The 22398-nt window shown below is 43.1% G+C and overlaps 1 protein-coding gene and 1 non-coding gene across 2 annotated transcripts; both read right to left on the reverse strand.

Annotated features, from left to right (window-relative positions):
* Positions 1-9311: 9311 nt before the first annotated feature.
* LOC139547000 (ATP-dependent RNA helicase DDX18-like) lies at positions 9312-22102 on the reverse strand. The gene is made up of 14 exons (XM_071356026.1): positions 21921-22102; positions 18467-18652; positions 18053-18304; positions 15335-15470; positions 13333-13433; positions 13014-13213; positions 12703-12817; positions 12440-12579; positions 11888-12049; positions 11140-11292; positions 10887-11000; positions 10679-10735; positions 10278-10455; positions 9312-10054 (listed from the first exon to the last, which is right to left on the reverse strand). Exons 1-14 carry the CDS (start codon positions 22024-22026, stop codon positions 9909-9911), a joined length of 2046 nt encoding a protein of 681 aa, XP_071212127.1. The 5' UTR covers positions 22027-22102; the 3' UTR covers positions 9312-9908.
* On the reverse strand, positions 12146-12280 carry LOC139547426 (small nucleolar RNA SNORA9). Its single transcript, XR_011669496.1, has one exon. It is a non-coding gene; the product is annotated as a small nucleolar RNA SNORA9 (small nucleolar RNA).
* Positions 22103-22398: the final 296 nt, after the last annotated feature.

Genomic DNA, 22398 nt, shown 5'->3' on the forward strand with positions numbered 1-22398 from the left:
CGCCACTCGGGAGGCCAGATATCAGTTGCAACTTTTGGTTTTTGGCAGTTGCATCACTGAACATCCTACAGTAATTAAGTTCAGCATTCAACTTTCCCAGCATAATTACTCTTTCATTCACAGTGCTATGAGGAAGTGAAGCCAGGTGCCTGTGTTTGTGGGTCAACGTAGTCTACCGTAGTACCTCGGAGTTCAGTTTCAAAGAGCTGCATTTGGTTTATAACTGATTGAAGCAAATGGACTCTTAAAGACACACTCCAGCTATTTTTTGGAACTTTTCCTGTTGAAAAACAATTCCCCACATATAAATACAGTACTGTACACATACTTAAGGCTAAACAAATATGTTTTGAACAACAAACATTTTGGGACACAAGTGCAAACTTCATGAAGTAGGCCTTACAAGGAGTTGGTCCGATGGTTCCCTCTGTCATCAGCCTCCCCCTTGCTTGAGGAGCAATAGAGAAAAAATAGGAAAGCCCCCCCCCCCCCCCACACTTGTGCCATGTCATGAGGATACATGGACGATCTATTGAGATGTGCTTTTGTTAAGTAAATCAGGTGATAAATTAGCTAAAAAGGAGACGAGTAAGACCTTAAAACAGGTCATCCATGTGTGGCAAATTAACATATGTAAAACACAATGGTTGGGTGGAACAGTTGCTTAAGGCAATGGCATAGAAATGCAATCTGCCATCCTGCACTGAAGTTGTTATTTTGGGGAGGTTATTTTACATTTTGCATGTATAGTTTAGTCCAATCTTCTTTTTGACATATGTATTTTCTCTCTGGTTGTTGCATGGTTATGAATGGAACAGTACAGTTTGTTTTGGAGGGCTCTTCTAAGGTTAAAAAAAACTTTAGGATACAATCGGATGTGTTCAAATGGGAACATGTGTCCTCACTGCCCTGCAATCATGCGCGCACCACTGCTCGGGGGATAAGGCAACAGATTCCCGCCTAGTAGCACCTCAGCTTAGTGTATTGGGTCAAGGGGGGGGGGGGACACACATTGCCCTGGCGGGCTGTTGGGTGTTAAGGGGGATGGGTGTGTGCCTGGGCGGGCTTTGTGAGGGGGGATGGGGGCGTTGGTGGTAGTCAGCAGGGCGGTTGATGATTCTCCGATTTCAGTCCAGGTCCCTTTGCATCCTCACCTTGCGCAGGCAAACACGCACGCACAAACCAAATATGGTCGGGTTACAGTTTGTGCATGGTGGGGCACACAAAAGAGCCCACAACCCATTAAGGGAAGAGGGGTACTGGGTTGCCATGGAAACAGAGAGCTCTATCCCTAGAACAGATGGTAGGGGGTTAGGGTGATCAGGCTGGTTTAAGTGGCGGCAGCCAAAGATGATTATCACTTAAGTTTCCCTCCTAAACTAGAGCTTCTATGCTGGCCTTTTTTTTTTACAGTGTGCCCTTCAAAAACATACACTAGTCATAAGCCCTATTCGCACGGGACTGGTATTACTATAGAACTGGTTATGTAATTATTACCCCCAGCATGTCGATCCGGACCGGATTAGTTTTACCAAACTGCCCCCTGTCATTCTTTATTTTTCTCATTCAATATTGATCGTTATGACGAAGCCTGGACGCTGTCCTAGGCGTGAAGATATTTCAATTTGTCTAGGGATTGCCTAATATTGGCTTTCAGTTTAAAAAAAAGTCTAAATAATATCAATAAGAACCATGAACTGTATGCAGACATTTAATTAACTGACATATTTGACAATTGATCAATTCATTGGCACAATATCATCCGTTTAAAGAGAAATAGGCACTGGGAAAGATTATATATGACAAAACAGATCATTCATCTGTGGGCTACGTGCATAGCACTTTGTTGTAAGCATCAATTTGTTCCCCATGTTCTTAACCAAACTGTGTGCCGCACCTGTTAAACTGTAATATCTCTCAAAACACACGGGTGTCGATTCGCATGGGATGTATTATCAGAGGACAGTATGTTTTGCGGGCTGGAATAATAACCAAATTAAAATGACAAAAATGACAGATGTGGTGTTTTGTGCACGTGCACGAAATTACGTTACCCGACCTTCCCAGTAAAACTAATCCCGTCCGAATAGGGCTATAGTTCACTCAAATGACAAGATGTTGTTAATCCATGACAATCCTAATTGCCAATTGTTGATTGACACATGCAGCTTTTCAGTGCATATGTCACTTGAGAATGAAGTGTCTTGACTCCTGACCCTAATACGGAAGTATTGCAGGTGACATGGACACTTGGCAATTCCATATTGGCTAGAATGCTAGATACTCTACCTGCACAGTGGAGCGTCAGTTTCTGTAGAAGATACCGTTATTGAACGCAGCACGGAAGACTAGCCATACTGAAAGGGACTTATTCCCTGTCTGCATATTCAGCTTGGGTGTGTTACTTTTTTGTGTGCGTCTTACCTACCCGACTTCTTGTTGCTCCTCCTTGACTGCCCCTGCGCTGTCCTGCTGTTACTGAGGACAGGACAGCTGATACAGTGTATCTGTCCCCAACCCACTCCGACGACAGACCACCATGAATCCCTGACCGTCTCCATTGCCCTATCAACTGTAGTTGCCACCTGCCCGACAATGCTCTCTAGTCCTGTAAAAAAGTGAAGACAAAATATAATTTTTGTGGGTACATATTACTTCTTAAACTTTGCATGAGCATCTTCTCTGCTGCTTGACCTTGATTGGAACTTGGGGTTGCAAATGTATTTAACCGGGATGCCCTATAACATATCAGTATGTCAACTTCACTTTCAAGCATGACTGTTTTTGTTTGATCTACCCTATGCCCTGACAAACTGTATAGGCCCCCCTAAAGACTGTACATTATTTTTGGGATGTAATAAAGGTTATTTGTTCTCCCATCAACCTATTGCATGTCTTTATTTCAACTCACCATCAAAACAAACGAGGACAGCTATTAATCAAATCAAATCAAATGTATTTTTAGAGCCCTTATAGCATCAGCAGATGTCACAAAGTGCTTATACAGAAACCCAGCATAAAACCCCAAACAGCAAGCAATGCAGATCTAGAAGCACAGTGGCTAGGAAAAACTCTTGAGAAAGGCAGGAACGTAGGAAGAAATCTAGAGAGAAACCAAGCTGAGGGGTGAGCAGTCCTCTTCTGGCTGTGCCGGGTGGAGATTATAATAGTATATGGCCATTAAGGCCATATTGGAATGGAATGGATTAGACTACACTTCAAGGCTCAGGAAACTTGGGGCAATAAAAGATGGCCTGGTGCCCCCTACCCCCTCTATATCCCATCTGGGCTTAGCTGAGTAGATTCACTGCTCTCCCAGTAACTACTCCCACAGAAACCACACTGAACAAAAACATAAACGCAACATGTGTGCGTTGGTCCCATGTTTCATGAGCTGAAATAAATCATTCCAGAAATGTTCCATACGCACCAAAAGCTTATTTCTCTAAAATGTTGTGCACAAATTTGTTTATATCCTGTTAGTGAGCATTTCTCCTTTGCCAAGATAATCCATCCACCTGACAGGTGTGGCATATCAAGAAGCTGATTAAACGGCATGATCATTACACAGTTGCAGGTGCTGGGAACAATAAAAGGCCACGCTAAAATGCCAGATTTGTCACACAACACAATGCCGCAGATGTCTTAAGTTTTGAGGGAGCGTGCAGTTGGCATGCTGACCGCAGGAATGTCCACCAGAGCGGTTGCCAGAGAATTTAATGTTCATTTCTCTACCGTATGCCACCTCCAACGTCATTTTAGAGAATTTGGCAGTACGTCCAACAGGCCTTACAACCGCGGACCACGTGTATGGTGTCATGTGGGCGAGCGATTTGCTGATGGCAACATTATGAAGAGAGTGCCCCATGGTGGTGGTGGGGTTATTGTATGGGCAGGCATAAGCTACAGACAACAAACACGATTGCATTTTATCAATGGCAATTTGAATGCACAGAAATACCGTGACGAGATCCTCAATCCCATCGTGAGGCCCATTTCTTTTAAGGTATCTGCGACCAACAGATGCATATCTGTATTCCCAGTCATGTGATTAGGGCTTAATTTATTTATTTCAATCATCTGATTTCCTCATTTGAACTGTAACTCAGTAAAATCAATAAAATTGTTGCATTTATATTTATGTTCAGTATAGTTTGTGTACTTTCTAATGTTTGCTTCCCCCTTTTTCGACTCAGTCATTCCTTCATTGGGCGGAAACCTAACTTTAGACCTGTGTTTAATTTATACTTTTCACATACACTTAGTCTACAAAACATAAACACCTTGCTAATATTGAATTGCACCCCCCTACAACTAGAAAATGTGTATGTCTGCTTTGCTTAATACAAGGAATTTTTAAATGATTTTACTTGTACTTTTGATACTTGTTGTGAAATTAAGAATATTACATGTTGGATATTGCTGCACTGTCGGAGCTAGAAACACAAGCATTTTACTACACCTGCAATAACATCTGCTAAACACGTGTATGTGACCAATAAAATTTGATTTGAGTAATTGAGAGCATGGCAAACAAATAGTATCACAGTATCAAATATCAATCGGGGCTGGCTTGAGGGTAGTGTGTTAGTGATTCGAAGTGATGTTTTCTCTCCTGCAGCTGGCGTGTGTCTATTCCGTCTGGGCTGTCCCCTCATGCCTAGTCAGTGATATCAACAATTTAATCCCAGAGGAGTGGCTGGTTGGAGGGGCCCCGAGAAGGTTCTCATTACACCATGGTGCATATGTGTAAACCTTTGACCCAGAAGCTCCAAAAACACAATCCTCAAATCAAAACGGTTTAAAAGCATTTTGTTTTGTGTGTGTGTGTTAACTTAGAGGGGGTAGCAATGTCCTCTAAAACAAATGAGATGGAAGTCTTAGTCGTGTTTTTCATATGTACTTCGGAGTGGCAATTGTCTCAGGATGCCTTGGAGAGAGAGTGCATGACTGGGTGTGTTTGTGTGGAAACATTGATGGTTTCCATCTGGCCCATGACGGGTGGGAGAGGGCTTTTGGGCTGGGGTTGGATACTACTCGTGTGGTTTTAAACGTGTGGTTTACCAGTGCAAGTACGAATGACGACTGAGACAACCAGAGGCAACTGTATCAATTTGTTTTATATTTTAAAACATAATATAAAAACTGGGCATACATTTTTTTTGCTATACTATTTGGGTGCAATTAAATACCAAACAATACTGTATTGCTTATTCTTACAAGTTGCTTGATTTCTCATCTCATCAGCGGACATACCGTAGATGTGCATCACCTACAAGTCCTGGGTCTTGTTTTGCAATAAAAACCTAAACTGTTGATAAAGGTACTGTGTAGTTAAAACCAGCACACCTGGACCCCAGAAATATTGTAATGCGAAACCAAATACAGCGTTCGTTAACATTATATGGGAACCTGAGTGTGGTTTTATCTGCCTTTTATGAGTCAAATCATGAAAGAGTGAACAAACAGATAGCTGCTTATCATTAAATGGTTTGAAAGTGAAATGCACTCATACATTTAAGAGTTTGCTTGTACACTGCGGTTGCAGAGTATCAATTGTTCATTATGTTAAACGTTCAGCCTTTCTCGAACTGGTCGCGTTGTGCAAAAGTCCTCCCTTTTCAGTGTGCTCATCTGGCAGAAGACAGCCATCCGGTCATTTCTGAGAAGACCCAAATGCTCTCCCTGACATTGGATATGAAAAAAAAACATGTCAGTACAATAGGGCTGTAACGGTCCTGGAATTTTGGGTGACGGTTAATGGTCATCTAAATGACTGCGGTCATTATAATAACCGTTAACAAGAATTCAAGATGCACATTTCCTTCTCTCCTCCACCCCTGACTGCATGTGCTACTGCTGCAGGGGGAGGGGTCATTGTCTAGGCAACCAAAGACTTACAACACCGTGCTTGTTTTAGCAAGGAACAAAACAAAGTTTCTCCACATTGTAGAGCCCATGTTACCGTAGAGTCCATATCACAGCAGTGCAGAAACAGACTCAACCGCACAAATACCCGGCTGTCCCGTCTTCAGTCAGCTATTCTTGCCCCATGAAAATGTTTTATACAATTTTACAGCCTTCATCCATAAACATTGGTTACACGGTTGTACAGTAATTGTGTCAGCCCTACGAGTACAGTGCTTTTGTGTATGAGGGTTTCCACTCAGGACCACCCCCCCCCCATTCCTTGTCACCCCATCCCATTAGATAATGGTACTTTCACATGACAAGAGTGTAAGAGGGGAGGCCATTGGGGGGTGGGACTTGACCCCAACAAAGCCTTCTATGGAGGTCAACCCTGTCCTCCAGCTCCAAACCCCCATCTTCACCTGGACTTCACAGCACCATCTACAACAGCACCAAGAGATACATCATTCGGTTGTCATACAACCAACCGGTCAACGATTTGAAATGGTTAACAGAATCTCATTATGAGACTGACCTACCTGATAGGGTCCTTAACACTGTCCTAAATCACATTAAAGGACAAGTTGTCTCAAGCTATAGACAAATGTGTGGTCAGTGTCAAAGGCCACGTCAGGAGAGTGTGACATACAATGCAAGCCGATGTGTAAAGTGTCTACTGCTTTGTTTAGAAGGCGGCTGCCAGGGATTTCAACTCATTGTGCTTCCCATATTGACATGGGAACCGCTCTAAAATCTGTTGAGTGAATACATTGCTTCAGACGCAACTCAAAGTTGTGTTGCTCAATCTGGGGACAACTGACTGGAACAGATGGGTAAAGATAATGGAGCTGCTTGGCTGTGCCTCAACAGTGACAGTGTGGTGGTTCTCCATTAGCTGCCTCTGCAGAACTGGTGCAGCAAGGTGCAGCAACTGCAGATATGCCACCTGTCACAAAAGGACGAGGAACTTTACTCATCTCATTGTGGAACAGCTGATTACTTTAATTAGCTAAATAACATGATTACGCTTGGTGTTTGCAATTTTGGGAGATTAGAAATGATACTATGTGCCAGGCAAACAAAAAAATATTGCAGTACAGTTATGTATTTGACCCAGGTATAGTATTGTACAATGACAGTTGTTAAAAGGTCTTACTTGTAATACTACCTCATAACTCTTCCCTATATTAATTTCTCAAACACTCAAATGACACAATGTTCTTCAATCTTTTGAGTGGGCATGAGCTGAACTTAGTGAGTGGTGTCGTAATGGCTGTAGATAGTTGGTCCATACAAGTCTTTGCCAGTATGAAAGAATTACGGCATGAAACAAATCAAAACAGATGCCTGAACCGTGTCCATATGAGACATAGTTTCCGCCCTGCATACATTTTTGGTAAGCCTCGTATGCCAGATAGTGACAGGCTGAACTTGCGTCTCATGATTTGGCTGGCAGCTGCATGAGGGAGAGAGTGTGCACTATTAGAACAGGATGCTTCCTGCCCAACGGCTTCCCTCGTGGTACTGTAATCTTAACTGCACAGACCAGTAGCACCCAACAGTAGTAGGCCTATTGCAACATTTCCTTAGTGTTCCCACTTTAAAGAAAATTACAATTTATAAAGGCTTTACATAGCATGCAGTCTTCCTAAGCACTCCCCAATGGACATACTATTTACAGTAAGGTTCACTCCCAACAACTACTATTGTCAATGGAAACTCCGTCTGACTTGCAAGTCGTTACATTGTAGGTATAATGGAAAACATGTATGCCACAGGCTCACTGTATCATGGATGTAACACCGTTGCATCAAACAGGAGTGATTTGATGGTTTATGACATTGATGAAGGCAAGCCATCATGTGACAAGGGCAACTATAAGAGGGAGATGGGAGTGTAAAAGTCAGACAAATGTAATGAAACGTGCTAAGAAACAGGAACCAGTTAGGGGCGAGGGCATAAGCCAGGGGTGTCAAACTCAAATACCCAGTGGGCCAAAATGTAAAACCTGAACAAAGTCGCGGGCCAACATTGAACAAATGAACCTTTTAATATGGACCCAAACAAGTTTTGCTTTAACATTGAATATGGAACAAGCATCGCTTATTACCATACAATATATAATTTAATAGTGGAGACATGCAAAATCGAATTTCAAATAAAAAACACATCAATGGCATTAATTTATTAAATAAATAAAATTTAAATAAAAATCGTATGCCTCTTTTCTATTTGCAGCCTTCTGATTTAACTAGGCTTTACAGCAGCCTCACTTTGTGATGTGGCTTTTTTGAACATATTCTGTTGTGAAACCAAACTTCTTTTCATCTCCTCTACTTTCTGGCACCTTTGAGTCATGTCCAGGTCCTTTTATTTGTCATGGTGTTTCGTTTCATAGTGTCGTCTAATGTTGTACTCCTTACTTACAGCCACGTTGACTCCACAAACAAGACAAACAGGTTTGTCTTTTACATATGTAAACAGATATTCTGCCTCCCACTTGTCCAGAAAGCTCCTGTTTTCTGCCTTTCTTTTCGCCATTTTTGGGAAGGGATAGCGCGCTGACAGTTGTAGCGTCTATGTTGCTATGACTACTGTCACAGAGGAGAGGGCGTTTCTGGGTCCTGTCCTGATTGGCGCGCGAAAACAACAGCAGAGCATTATGGGATTGGTAGTATTAGCGGTGAATGCGCTGTATAATACCGGCGGGCCAGCTCTAGTAGTAATTTGATATTGTCTCGCGGGCCAAATATAATTACCCCGCGGGCCAAATTAGTTTGACACCCATGGCATAAGCCATAACGGTCGCGCTCCTCTGCTCAGACATTGCCGACGCATGCCAGAACTTTCAATCAATGGATAGGTCATTTATGTATCAGCATACCACGTTATAGCAACCTGGTGCCCGACAGCAGTCGATGTGGCACGCAACCATTGGTTGATGAATGCGACGTCTGAGCGTACCCCTGCAACCATTATCTTACTCACACGTTTCTTTTGTACATGACCCTAAGCATGATGGGATGTTAAATGCTTACTTAACTCAGGAACCACACCAGTGGAAAAACCTGCTTTCAATACCTTGTATCCCTCATTTACTAGCGTTCTCATTATTTTGGCAGGTACCTGTACATCACACCAGTGCTTGAATACACCGCCCCCATGTGGAACTCCCCTGTCACTACAACCATTTGCTCAGCGGGCAGGACCAGCTCTTCAATGCTGTGATCTGTTACTCAAATTCAGAAAACAGTGTGCCATTACCTTTGTTATGGAAATTGGTTGCAATACCCTACCTATAATTATTAAAGGTCACAAGTGCACTAATACTTAGTCCTGTGTTAATACATTGTGCCTATAACTGAAAGGGCTCCATAAATAAAAAAACTTATACAAATGGGAAGGGTTTGCCAACAGTGTGGGTGTTATTTCTTTTTTTTAATTGGCCAGCAGAGGAAAACAATGCAAATCAATGTATAGTTCTGCATACTCATATCAAAGAGAATCCACAGTAGAAATCCACATCTGCTGTGAGGAAAGGAATGCAAAGGCTGTCCTCAGAACAGTATGAGCGGTATGAGCCCACTACAAATACAAAATACCTGTTCAGAGAAAGACAGGCTGAGACATTGGAGCAAAACAATTGAGCCCCTTACAAAAGACTAGTTGTCACTAGTTACCACAGCAACAAAGTCAAAATTGGCTATATTGTAAAAATGAATACAAAAATTAGCTATTAGTCTTAATTTAAAGGTTAGGCATAAGGTTAGCAGTGAGGTTAAGGTTAGATTTAAAATCTGATTTTAAGAAAATAAATAAGCGAGGTTTATGACTTTGTGGCTGTGGTAACTAGTGACGACCCAACAGGCCAGACTGGTCTATCACACACAAATAGGGAGCGAGACACGATGCCCAGTACAGGCTAATAGATCGGTCTCTAGATAGAGAGTGAGTCCAGGTCAGGAAGCCATTTTGTAGTGTCCCCCAAGGACCGCAGGCTAGCGAGAGAATTGCCTCTTGTCCCCCTTGCCTTTGTTGACGTGCTTGAAGATCTTGGCTTTGTGAGCGGGCTTGCCCTTCTGGTAGCCGAAGCCGCCGCCCCCACCCCTCTTCGTCATCTTCAGTCCTCCTTTGCTGTGGACGTCTGGAGCAGAGTGCTGGGTTAAAGGAAACACTGTACTGAACCGACCAATTAGGTAATGATAAGTAAGTACACTATATTTACTATGTATCATTCTTTTAAATCATAAATAGATGGGATAAGTTTGCAAAAGTCACAACCACAAATAGATAAACCAAGGCGACGCAACACTTTGAACGACATCGGTGAAAGTACGCCTAGGTTGTCGCCGCAGGAAAAAGGATACTGAGGTCGACGTAGGGAGCCACTTTGAAGCCGAAGGAGAGCGCCACCATGGGGAGGTTGAGCGTGTTGACGCTGTAGATCGTTTTGAGCGAATGAGAGTCGTACGCCCGCACGTAGGACTTGTAGGCCTCCTGGGCCGACTTGTGCAGGTAGTAGTTCTTCTCAATCAATTTCTCCAGCTTCAAAGGACAAAATGTGAAGACCTTGGTGTGAATTTGTCATTGGGATTTTAAGGCTTGTCAGATAATTGCCCTAAAGTCACAGAAGCTAACTCCTGTTCATAGGAGGATGTCTATCATTTGACCATATCAATTAATTAGCCGCTGTAGTCCACTATATCACAGACGTTACGTCATTTAGCTCTGGTTCACATGCAGAAATAAACGTGGACGCATGTCTTACCTGACCCTGGATATCGGAGATCTTCGCCCAAGAGAATTCAAACTCACTCAAAGGAACCTGAGGCAGGAGGGAAACAAAATGTGACATTTCCTTTTCAAAACATAATTCACCACTGCTGAAAGATGGCTAATCAGTTGCATTTTTTTCTTGTTTTGCTGTTAAGAGCTGGGTTGAGGTAAGGTTAGAGATGGTTGGGTTAGGGTCTTACCTTGGCCTGTTTGAGGAAGCGCAGGAAGCCCAGCTCCTCTGGCCTTAGGATCAGGAGGGCGTGGCCTATGCCGTTGATCCCGCGAGCTGTTCTGCCGACCCTGTGGATGTATTCCTAGGATACGGAAGAGGGAAGAACGAGGGAAACAAACGTTAATGCTTCACTGAGGAATTGGCTGGAGATGCTTATAGACTAGGGGTTATTACTCAATAGTGTCAAAGATACATAATAAGCGTGTCTCAAACTTAGGTACCTTGGGGTCATCTGGGGGGTCATACTGTACGATCCAGTCCACCTCGGGGATGTCCAGGCCTCTGGCCGCCACGTCAGTACACAGCAGGATGCCAGAGTCAGCGTTACAGAACTGGAAGAAGGTGGTGGTACGCTTCGTCTGCTTCTGCTTCCCCTGAGAGATCAAAGAAAAACAGTTGATTAGACGTCAGCCACAGACAGCATTACCACATAGGATAAGACGCCATTGATGAACCGCACAGAATTTTACAGTACATGTTCGTGTTAAATCCTATAGCGCAAGATCTGGTCATGTCATAAGATGTGTTATAGTGGTACAAGGCCTTAAGACCCAAGTGTGGATGTACCAGTTGTCTCCACAGCAGACCCACGAGAGAGAGAATGCCTTGTGGGGGCAGACTGGGGATCAATGTAGCAGAACTCAAATTGAGCCAGATAATCATCCGAAGACTACTGACACAGAGTGTAGCCTGCAATCTGTTGCTTGCCTTGGAACTACATTGTTGTTACTAGAGACACTGAGATGAATCATATTTTAGAGCAGGCGTAATTAATCACCAGTGATGTATATTGGTTGAGTGTCTCTGACTCAAAGGGCTCCGAATAACATCCCGAAACAAGCGAATAAAGTGAGCCAGGTCAGTTTCAGCCGACACTAAAACACACAGTCAGAAACGGGGAGGTACCATCAGAACCGTTCCTAGAGAAACCCAGTTTTCGTTCCGCTAGACTGAAAGGTGACAACTCACGTGGATGGCCATGACGGGCAGGTCGATGTAGTTGAGCAGCTCGTAGTGGAACTTGACCGACATGCAGGAGGAGAAGAACACCATCAGCTTCTTGTTGCGGTTCTTCTTCAGGAAGGTGAAGAGCAGCATGAAGCGCTTCTCTGAGGGACACACCACGTAGCCCTGGCAACCAAGACATTGTTTACACATCAGACCACGCATCACTGATGCACCAGAGAAAAGCAGAGAACCACACACCTGTCAAGTGCATATTGTAATTGATGTGTGAGGTTGAACTATAACCTTGCCGTGGTGGAGACATGGAAGGGTTTCAAACCCCCCCACTTCTATCTAGCAGACACTACAGGAAAGGACAGAGCCACTACAGGCCAAACCTCGCTGAACGGCCTGCACGTCTGAATTAGAATTTCGACGCTCCAAAACCAACTGTCAAGACCACTAACAAAAAAAAAACATCAAAGCTTTGCTACTTTCGGTTAATGTCTTGGGGCAACTGAAGGCAATGCACTGAACTTATAGTCACACTCTGCAGCAGCGAGTCGTTTTGTTTACCTGTTCCAGGCCATCCACGGTGGCGTTGTCCTTGTTGTCGTCCACGCCCACGTAGAGGGGCTCCTTCTTCAGGGAGATACGGGCCAGGTCCTCCACCTTACGGGTCTGGGTGGCCGAGAACAGCATGGTCTGCCTCCGCTCTGAGGAACAACGCACGATGTTAGACATGGGGAGTTAGACATACACACAAGACAAATAGCAACATCAAACTCCCATGGTACAGCATATGCAAGGTTGGTTATGGCCATGAGGTGGGTACATACTCGGCAGGAGTTTGATGATCTGTTTTAGTTCCTCCTCGAAGCCGACTTCCAGGATACGGTCAGCTTCGTCAATGATTAGACACTGGAGGTTCTTATACATGAAGCCGGCAGTATTCTACAGAGAGCAAAGGGGGGTGGGGAGAAACAAATGAAGAGAGCCAGGACTAAATGCAAAAATCCTTCTGTAAAATAAGTTACCCACACTGAAAAGTTATACAATCCAATCCTTTCTCAAAATTACCCTGGTCCCCACTGACAGAAATGTATGAAAAGGATTTTCATAAATGTACTGTTCTTATCATCATCATTACCTGCAGGTGGTCCAGCAGTCTGCCGGGTGTGGCCACGATGATGTTGACACCGTTGGCCAGCCTCTGGGCCTCGGCCGTGCGGTTGCTGCCGCCCATGATCAGGCCAAAGGTGTGCACGTGGTGGGTCATCAGCTCTTTCATCACGCCATACGTCTGCATGGCCAACTCGCGCGTTGGGGACAGGATCACCACGCCCGTGCCTGGGGATAGCGGGGAAGCAGGGTTGAGTCTTACGCCAGGTCTAGACTCTTTGCCTTTGATGTTAGCAGAGCTAAAAAGACTAGCTGTGGGGCAACATATTTATCTTCACTAATCTTACCGTTCCTGGGCATGAACTTGAGTTTGTAGATGAGCTCGATGGAGGGGATGAGGAAGGCCAGGGTTTTACCACTGCCAGTCTTCGCAGCAGCCAGGATATCTCTAGCAAAATTCAAGAGAGCAAAGGACGTCATCGATCAGGCCAAAAACAACATTACTCAGTTTATTATCAGTCCTGTAGGGCTGATTCTAGGATGCCATTCGGCAACTTTTGGTGGTCCTGGATAGGGCTGTCGCGGCGACCATATTATCGCCACACCAGCAGTCACAAGTCATGAAAGCAGTTATTCTGTTGGTCACAGTAATCCCATCCAAATCTGCGCAAATAAATGGCATTGATGGGTAGCCTACCAAACTTGCTAACGGCCCTCGATAATGGCCTGGTTTTCAGTGCTCCATTATCCCTCTAAATCGCTCTCTAACTTCATGATTGAATTGGAATAACATGAATAAGGACAAATGGTAATGGGGGTTAGAGGCCCTGTTCCAAAATGTTCACGGGAAAACACCGGACCCAATATGCATATATTTAAAATCCGTACCGAAATAACCTAAAGGACAACCAAACCTGTCCCCTTATGGACCCGGTCTGTTCCGAGTGAAGGAAGCAACAGAAAAGCCAATTGTTTGGCTACTTTATTAAACTGGAGCTATGGACAAAGGGAGAGAGAGGCACAGAGCGAGCAGCTGTAGGCTACTTGGGAGCAGAGGTCGTGTGTGTGAATGTGTAGGTAAGACACGGGAGGCTCAGAGCAGGCAAGGAGGGAGAGACCGCAACGACTTAACTTCTTGCTAGTTACTTATCATCCCATCCGTTTACATATTACCCGTCTTGACTGCATCAAACCGAGAGAAGCTAGCTAATTGAGGCTAAGTGCGCTTCTCACCGTCCTACAGTTAGTTTCAAGTTGTATTAGTGGTACATACAGGATACGCATGGTATAGATCGTCCAACGAAACGCTTACTTGCAGATTCCTTCGACAATGTAACAATAAGAAATGATAATACAAACACAGTAGATGGCAGTAGAATAGAATTAAGCAATAACGCCCGAGGAGGTGTGGTATATGGCCAATATACCACAGCTACGGGATGTTCTTTTGTGCAACGTGGAGTGCCTGGACACAGCCCTTAGCCGTGGTATATTGGCCATATATCACAAACCCCCGAGGAGCCTTATTGCTATTATAAACTGGTTACCAACGTGATTAGAGCAGTAAAACTAAATGTTTTGTCCTACCCCTGGTATACTGTCTCATATACCATGGCTTTCAGCCAATCAGAATTCAGGGCTCAAACCACCCAGTTTATAATAGATATTTTAGCTTAAGTATAATACAGGAAGGCACAATTTATTGTCCAATATTAACACGTGTATTGTGGAAGGGTGGGATGGGGCCAAGTGTACAAGAGTCTGGTAGCAACGGTTGTGATGCGTTTAGCATGAATGTGTGCGTGTACATGAGTGAGTTCATGTTCACATACACACAACTCCATTCAGATTACAGCCTAAATAGCAGCCTACCTGGTTGGCTTTTGATCATTGTAGCCCTTCTCGTTTTCTTTTTAATGCCATCTCCCATTGATTTGCCACACCAGCAGAGCCGCAATGGAATTGTCTCACCCCCAGAGATTCGAATCCTTCAGCCCATGTCTTGATTTCTAACACGTTTATAGGCCGATCATAATGAAATAATGGATTTTATTGTGAAGGTGTAGGCTATATTAAAATGGATTTATTAGACGTTCAGATGTTCCAAATGCACACATCAAATCAGCAGCTCGTATGTCTGGGAGCCTAGAGATGCTAAACATGTTCATGTTAATTAAACGGTCAATCACTAGGAGAACGGCAGTCACTTGCATTACAACGATGGGCTGACAAAACGTCATGACAGCCACGCCCCGAGCCCTAGAAGGATTTTACAGAGCCCTGTTTCAGTCAACCTTGTAGAGGACAATTAACAGGTGGAAATTCTGGCTAATAAAAATGTAAGCTTACCTTCCCTCCAGTAGGGGGCGGATGCTTTTGTGTTGGATCTCGGTCATGTGGTCAAAGCCCATCTCCTTCACAGCCTTCAGAGTGTTCTCACTCACCAGAGAGGCTAAAGAGGCAAACGATGTGTCCTCGAACGCACCTGGGAAACAGAAAACAGAGTTCAAACCTGCATGGGTTTGGCATAGAAGGGCTCTAGTCTAGCACAAGTAGACACCCCCCCCCAAAAAGTGTAACTCAGTCGGGGTCTCAACTTACTGTTGGAAGTTAGATCAGCTTTAATATTGCAGATATATTGTGGCTTCCATTAATGTAAATGTCAATCATTTCCAATCCACCATATACATTTTTTTGTAAATATCTAAGTATTCAGAAGCCCTTGACTTTTCCCACATGTTGTTAGGTTACAGCCTTATTCTAAAATGTATGATTGATTTAATAAATCAATCTACACACAATACCCAATAAAGACAATTCCTAAAAAAGTTTTTGGGGAATTGTTGCTAATTTCATAAAAAAATACAATATCAAATTTACCAAAGTTCTCAGACCCTTTACTCAGTACAATGTTGAAGCACCTTCGGCAGCGATTACAGCATCGAATCATAATGTGTATGACGCACCGGCTTGGCACATCGGTATTTGGGGAGTTTCCCCCCCATTCTTCTCTGCAGATCCTCTCAAGCGCTGTCAGGTTGGATGGGGAAAGTCGCTGCACAGCTATTTTCAGGTCTCCAGAGATGTTTGATCGGGTTCAAGTCCAGGCTCTGACTGGGCCATTCAAGGACATTCAGAGACTTGTCCCAAAGCCACTCCTGCGTTGTCTTGGCTATGTGCTAAGGGTTGTTGTCCTGTTGGAAGGTAAACCTTCACCTTAGTCTGAGGTCCTGAGCAGGTTTTCAACAATGATTTCTCTGTACTTTGCCTCGATCCTGACTAGTCTCCCAAACCCTGCCACTGAAAAACATACCCACAGCATGATGCTGCCTCCACCATGCTTCACCATAGGGATGGTGCCAGGTTTCCTCCAGATGTGACGCTTGGCATTCAGGCCAAAGTGTTCAATCTTGGTTTCATCAGACCAGAGAATCTTGGTTCTCATGGTCTGAGAGTCCTTTAGATCACTTGTGGCAAATTCCAAGTGAGCTGTCATGTGCCTTTTACTGAGAAGTGGCTTCTGTCTGGCCACTCTACCATAAAGGCCTGATTGGTAGAGTGCTGCAGAGATGGTTGTCCTTCTGGACTGTGTTCTTAGGGACCTTCAATCCTGCAGAAATGTTTTGTTACCCGTGGCCAGATCTGTGCCTCGACACAATCCTGTCTCGGAGCTCCACGGACACTTCCTTTGACCTCATGGCTTGGTTTTTGCTCTGACATGCACTGTCAACTGTGGGACCTTCTATAGACAGGTGTGTGCCTTTCCAAATCCTGTCCAATCAATTGAATTTACCACAGGTGGACTCCAATTAACTTGTAGAAACATCAAGGATGATCAATGGAAACAGGATGCACCTAAGCTCAATTCCGAGTCTCATAGCAAAGGGGCTGAATACTTACGTAAATATGGTATGTTTTATTTTTTAACAAATGCGAAAAAAATTCTAACAAACCTCTTTTCACTTTGTCATTATGGGGTATTGTGTGTAGATTACTGAGTTTTTAAATGTATTTAATCAATTTTAGAAAAAGGCTGTAAGATAACAAAATGTGGAAAAAGTAAAGGAGTGAATATTTCCCGAAGGCACTGTGATATAGAGAGAAATAGATAAATATATTTATTTTATTATTTTCCCTTAACCCTACCACCCCTCAACTAATTGAAGGGAACTAATCGACAACACTTAGGCTTCTACTTCAAGCTTGTAGATACGATACACATTTTACGGACAGTATATTTTACATTCGCTGTCTTGTTATTTTTAGTCCCACCCTTCAGCTCCACTCAACCCCTCCCATCTATCTCTGAACACCATCCAGTCGATTTATATTTGACATATATTTTTCAACTGTGCTGTTACAAAGTTCTGAACCTTTCTATTCTCGTACTTTCTACAGATTGTAAATTCAAGAAAATATTTTGCTAGTGTTATGATATTATTGATTGATTATGACTTTTTAAAAATCCCCCAGCAGTGCTATTTGCAGAAGAAGAATTGAAGAATTGCAACATTTACCTGGAGCTATCTAAACTTAGTAATCATGTTCAAATTACCCACTGATTTTGTAGGTCATAAAACTGCAAACATTTCTCTCCACCCCATGGCTAAAATGAGTAGAACTGCATGAAATTAGTAATACAATTGTAATATCTTTGCTCTGCCCCATGGCAAAATGTGCAGAATTGCACTTCCTTCAAAACTATATATATTATTAATCTATCTCCACTGTTAAGAGGCGGGCTGGTAAAATGGTTTGCTCACAATGTGGTGGGGTGCACATATGGTTACGCAGACTTGCGAGCAACTGCAGTCCCTCATGATCAATTCAGTTTATTTGTGGCCCCCACCCCCATCCTTGACCTAAAGTAAAAGACCATGGTTACCAAGCAGGTCATGGATAAAATACATATGTGTATGCTTGCAGAGGCTAAATTGTAAAAAGTTCATGGCCCATATCTAATACTGAGAAATTACTGCTACAGATAACATTCAGTTGACAAGGCTAACATTTTGCAGTGTAAAGGCCTCTGGTTGACCTATGTCTATGTCATTGAACATTGAATACCTGTCAAGCCAGTTGGGAGCTCTGGTCCATCTTCTTCCTCCTCATCATCCCCAAACTTCTCTCCTTCCCCCCCATCTTCACTTCCCTCTTCATCCTCTTCCTCCTCCTCCTCTCCAGCCCCTGCCCCTTCAAGAGGCTGTGTGGGTTTGTCTGTGCCCTGATCAGCATCCTCCCCAGTCACAGTCAACCCCCTCTCCTCCTCCATATCCTCATCATCATCATCTGCCTCGTCCTTCTTGGCTTTCTTCACACCTACGTTAGAACCATATAAAAATACGTTGACAAGGAAAACATGAAATGAATTGGTAAACAAACACTTAGCCATTTACCCCAGCCTTCTTGAAAGGTGCATAATATTAGAATCTCAAATCCTAGCCACAACAACTTTAAGAAATGACTGAATAGTAACATTACCTGGCAAATCAGCAGTTTTGAGCTTCCTTTTCATCTTGACAGATTTTTTTTCGGTGTCCACCTTTGCAGACACATTCTTCTGTATTTGTGGCTTCTTTGTGGGTTTGGCGTTCTGCGGCTTTGAAATTGATGTGGCCCCATGGCTCGTTTCATCACAACGCTCCTCTGGAAGTCTGTTCGCGTCATCTGTGAATACACAGAATAAAAAAAGAAATAAAAATCACATCAACCAGGCAAAGGAGGCCATCATTCAACTAGTAACATTGACTAGCTAGCGAGCAACCACTACTACAAGCTAGCCCTTGACAATGACTCGGTGCCATTACATAACAGTCATTGGATGAAGGCATCTTCTGTAGGGGAGTTTTGCTCGGTCTGAGCATTAACATGCATGTTATCGGCGATAAATCATTTCCAAAAAACAAAAAGGTTAAATTGATACACACCTTTATAGAGTTAGGGTTCCCGCACAGGGATATTTCCATATTATAGCACGCGTACGAAAGAAATATGTAAGAGAATGGACTACCTGTGCTAATTAGCTATCTGCGTCTCTGAACACCTGTGTGTAAAACGGAAGAAAGATGCCACAAACATGTTGTCACTGAAAAATATGGTCTGCGGCAACTGTTAAAACAGTGTACAGTAAGTGTGAATTTGGCATTTGTTTCTAGAAACATACTGCAATTGATAATCAATTCACTTTCAGACAGTATTTGGCTATTTTGGTTTATTGTGATGGTAGTGACGATTGTTTATGACAATTAGGAAAAAGTTATAAACGCGTTTTATTATCACCTGAAACATATTTACCCTGTATTGAATGAAAATGTAATATTTTGCAATCTCCCAAAATAAACGCAATCTCTGATGAGAGACAGGCTTTCCCTCCATCTTGCATTACAAACACTACACTCACAGATATAACAATGAGCCAGATATTTCCCCGGGTGTATAAATGTAAAGCATCCGGTTGGCGTTTCCACTCACTACCACATATGGTGATGAGAGGAAGCCCAGTTGCCGGCAGTGGGAGAAGATGAAGCGAGATGGATTTTGGCCAACATTCTGCTCATTTCCTCATCAATGAAACATTTGATCGCCATACAGTTCTGTTTCCAAAATGACTGCATTTTGTAGACTTTAACCTTTACCAAAGTTTCAAACAAATTGCGATATTTAGAAGGATTGCAACGGCGAATTTAGTGATTGCACACTCGCATTTCACAGTGTAGGCGTTCCCTAACGTAAATATGCAAATAAATGATAAAACGTGCCAATAGGATCTCACTAGCGCGTGCTTGGCTCTGCCCACTATTTGCTCCCATTTGAAAACAGGCTCTGGTCCATCTTAGGTTAGTTATAAAAAACGTTGCTACACTTGTCCATTCGGTAGCAGGGCAAGACTCCGTGAAGATGATGTAAGGCATAATAAACAGTTGAATTTATGTTTGCCATGTACCCATTGTAAACGATTGTTCTGTTTCTTTTGACTCACCTTATACCTTAAGTCCTACGGTAGCCACTGTACCTACCTCCTGTTATGTTGGCCCACGAACGTGAGGAGAGTCATAGCTAATACACCCTAGCAGTTTATAAAGCATTTGGCTAGTCTCGTTCTTTCTACGGGTGCGTTCGTAAATTCACTCTGGCTATCTATTTCCGATTTCAGAGCGCCCTCATCTGAGTGTTCCAGAGTGCAGAATAACCGATTCATTTACGAACACGCAACATTCGTCGAATATGACCGGTATCAGTAAACGTTTGCAAAAAAAAAAGGAATTTACTTGTTGCCAGCAGCATAGTTACAGTCACCAAAGCTCTAGATAACACAGAAACAGCCTAACCAGCTCTGCTAGGGCGAGAAAAATGGTCAGTGAGGTGGTCTCTCATTTATGTCTAAAATAAAGGTAAATAAATGTCTGGCAGTAGCTAGCAAGCTAACTTTGGCCAGTTAGGTTTGGTGCTTGACTGTCATTGTGAGGTCAGAACGCTCAGGTCAACCATGCTCCTCCGCCAGAGCATCCAGTGTGCACTCTGAGCAACACTCACAATGGCAGTCAAGCACCCAAACACAAATGAGAGAACACCTCAATCTGACCATTTTACTCACCCTAGCAGAGCTGGTTGGGCTGTTTTCATGTTATTTAGGGCGTTGGTGACTAACTGCTGTTGGCAACAATTGAATAGCTTTTTTTTGCCAATGTCTACTGACCCTAGTCATATTCAAGTGTGTTGCGCACATGTAAATTCCTCACCTTGACCACACTATTTGTGTTGCTAAATAAATGTACACATACATGTTATTCAATTATTTCATCCAAACTGCTCACGTATCTGCATAGCCAGGTGCTAAAAACGAACTTGGTTCTATTTATGAAGCACTCCAGGTGGTGGTGGTAATGCACCTTACAGTTTGTTGCCAACTGCCATATAAAGTCCAAAGAAGACTTAAGGAGGAAAGATTACTAGAAACTAACAACTAGGTTTACACTTTTATCTGTGGATTAGTTGTCGGAGTAGAGGACCTTATGCATTTCAGGTAAAATAACAACCAAATATTTATATCCCAGGACAAATAAACTAGCAAAAGCAAGCTAGCTAAATGTCCATGAATGTTTAATCAGTTTCGACATGTCCCCAAATTAATATAAGTGGTTCAGAGTTCGTTCTGATATTTCAATCTGCACATCATTATCACTTCTAGACAAAATCAACATGCGAGCGATGGTGCACGCGTGTGCCTGGTCTAGTCTGCGTGTCCGTTATTCTGCGCCATGGCACACTCAGATGAGTGCTCTTAAATCGGAGAAGAAAGCCAGAGTGCATTTGTGAACGCACCGTAAATATACACTTTAACTACACATGTTACAATTCCAGTTGTAACAATGCAGTCTTCTGCCAGTTTATCCGCATTGCTTGGCGTAGATGCAAGACAAATAGATTTGACATCTAATTTGAAGCGCAGTTGACGCTCGCAGCCCGTCATTTGGGCTTTAGGCCAATATTGGCTTATTTGGCTATACTACACACAATCAATGCGATGTAAGTAATCTAGCTGACTTATTCATTTACATAACTAAGATATCAATAGTGGAAAGAGCTCTATGTATCAAAACCTGTCATTCATAACAATGTTCAGAAATAACCTAGGATTTGTTTCACTAGCTAATGGCTAAGGTTAGCTAACTACCAAAATAAACAGTAACGTTAGCCAGCTTAACTAGAAACAAGTTAACAGAATGGATCACGTTATTACAATAGATGATTTAGCTACGTGTATCAACTAAAATGATATGTGATTTCCGAGAGACATCGGAGGTTACATATAAAATAAATAACTCCGCAAAACCACGCATCAGACATATAGCTACCTAGCCTTGCTTCGAGGTTGGCTAGCGCGAGTGTCAATACAACTTGTAGACAACGATTACAATACTCGAAAAACAGTTACCATTATCTTCCTCTTGTTTCTGTTTCTTAAGTAGTTTTCGCTCTTTGTTCTTTTCGCTTCTTTTCTGGATTTTCTGCCGAAGAAGCCTCATCTGAAGATCTGCCATGCTTGCAGGTGAGCGCACACACGCGTGTGGAATTCAGGACCCCTCTAGCCTAGACTGTTGCCTGCCTGCCTGACTGTAAATACATAGGACCCTATATAGTTGTCATTCATATTGCCAGAATGCAAATCGTCTGTACTATCCAGAGTAGAACGACTGCCCCCTTTCATTGAAGCCATGAAGTTCAAGGCCGACAGGCGTACTCCAGCCTGTTGTATCCAGAAGCAGGATCCCCCACCTCTATTAAATAATAATTTGTTCTTAACTGACTTGCCTAGTTAAATAAAATAAATAAAACATTTGCTATAATGCTGTAAAATTACTTTAGCTTCCTTCCACGCCTGCGACGCCATACACGTGGTCGATTGTGTTGTG

This window comes from Salvelinus alpinus, chromosome 20 (genome assembly GCF_045679555.1).
Source record: "Salvelinus alpinus chromosome 20, SLU_Salpinus.1, whole genome shotgun sequence".
In the NCBI taxonomy this organism is placed as follows: domain Eukaryota; kingdom Metazoa; phylum Chordata; class Actinopteri; order Salmoniformes; family Salmonidae; genus Salvelinus; species Salvelinus alpinus.

Excerpts from the sequence above, each read along its gene's own strand:
- LOC139547000 (XM_071356026.1), bottom strand. The coding sequence starts at position 22,026 with ATGGCAGATCTTCAGATGAGGCTTCTTCGGCAGAAAATCCAGAAAAGA. Across the intron at positions 12,580-12,702 it reads GATCATCAAACTCCTGCCGA|AGCGGAGGCAGACCATGCTG; the intron begins GTATGTACCCAC and ends GTTGTTCCTCAG. Across the intron at positions 11,001-11,139 it reads ACCCCCCAGATGACCCCAAG|GAATACATCCACAGGGTCGG; the intron begins GTACCTAAGTTT and ends TCCGTATCCTAG.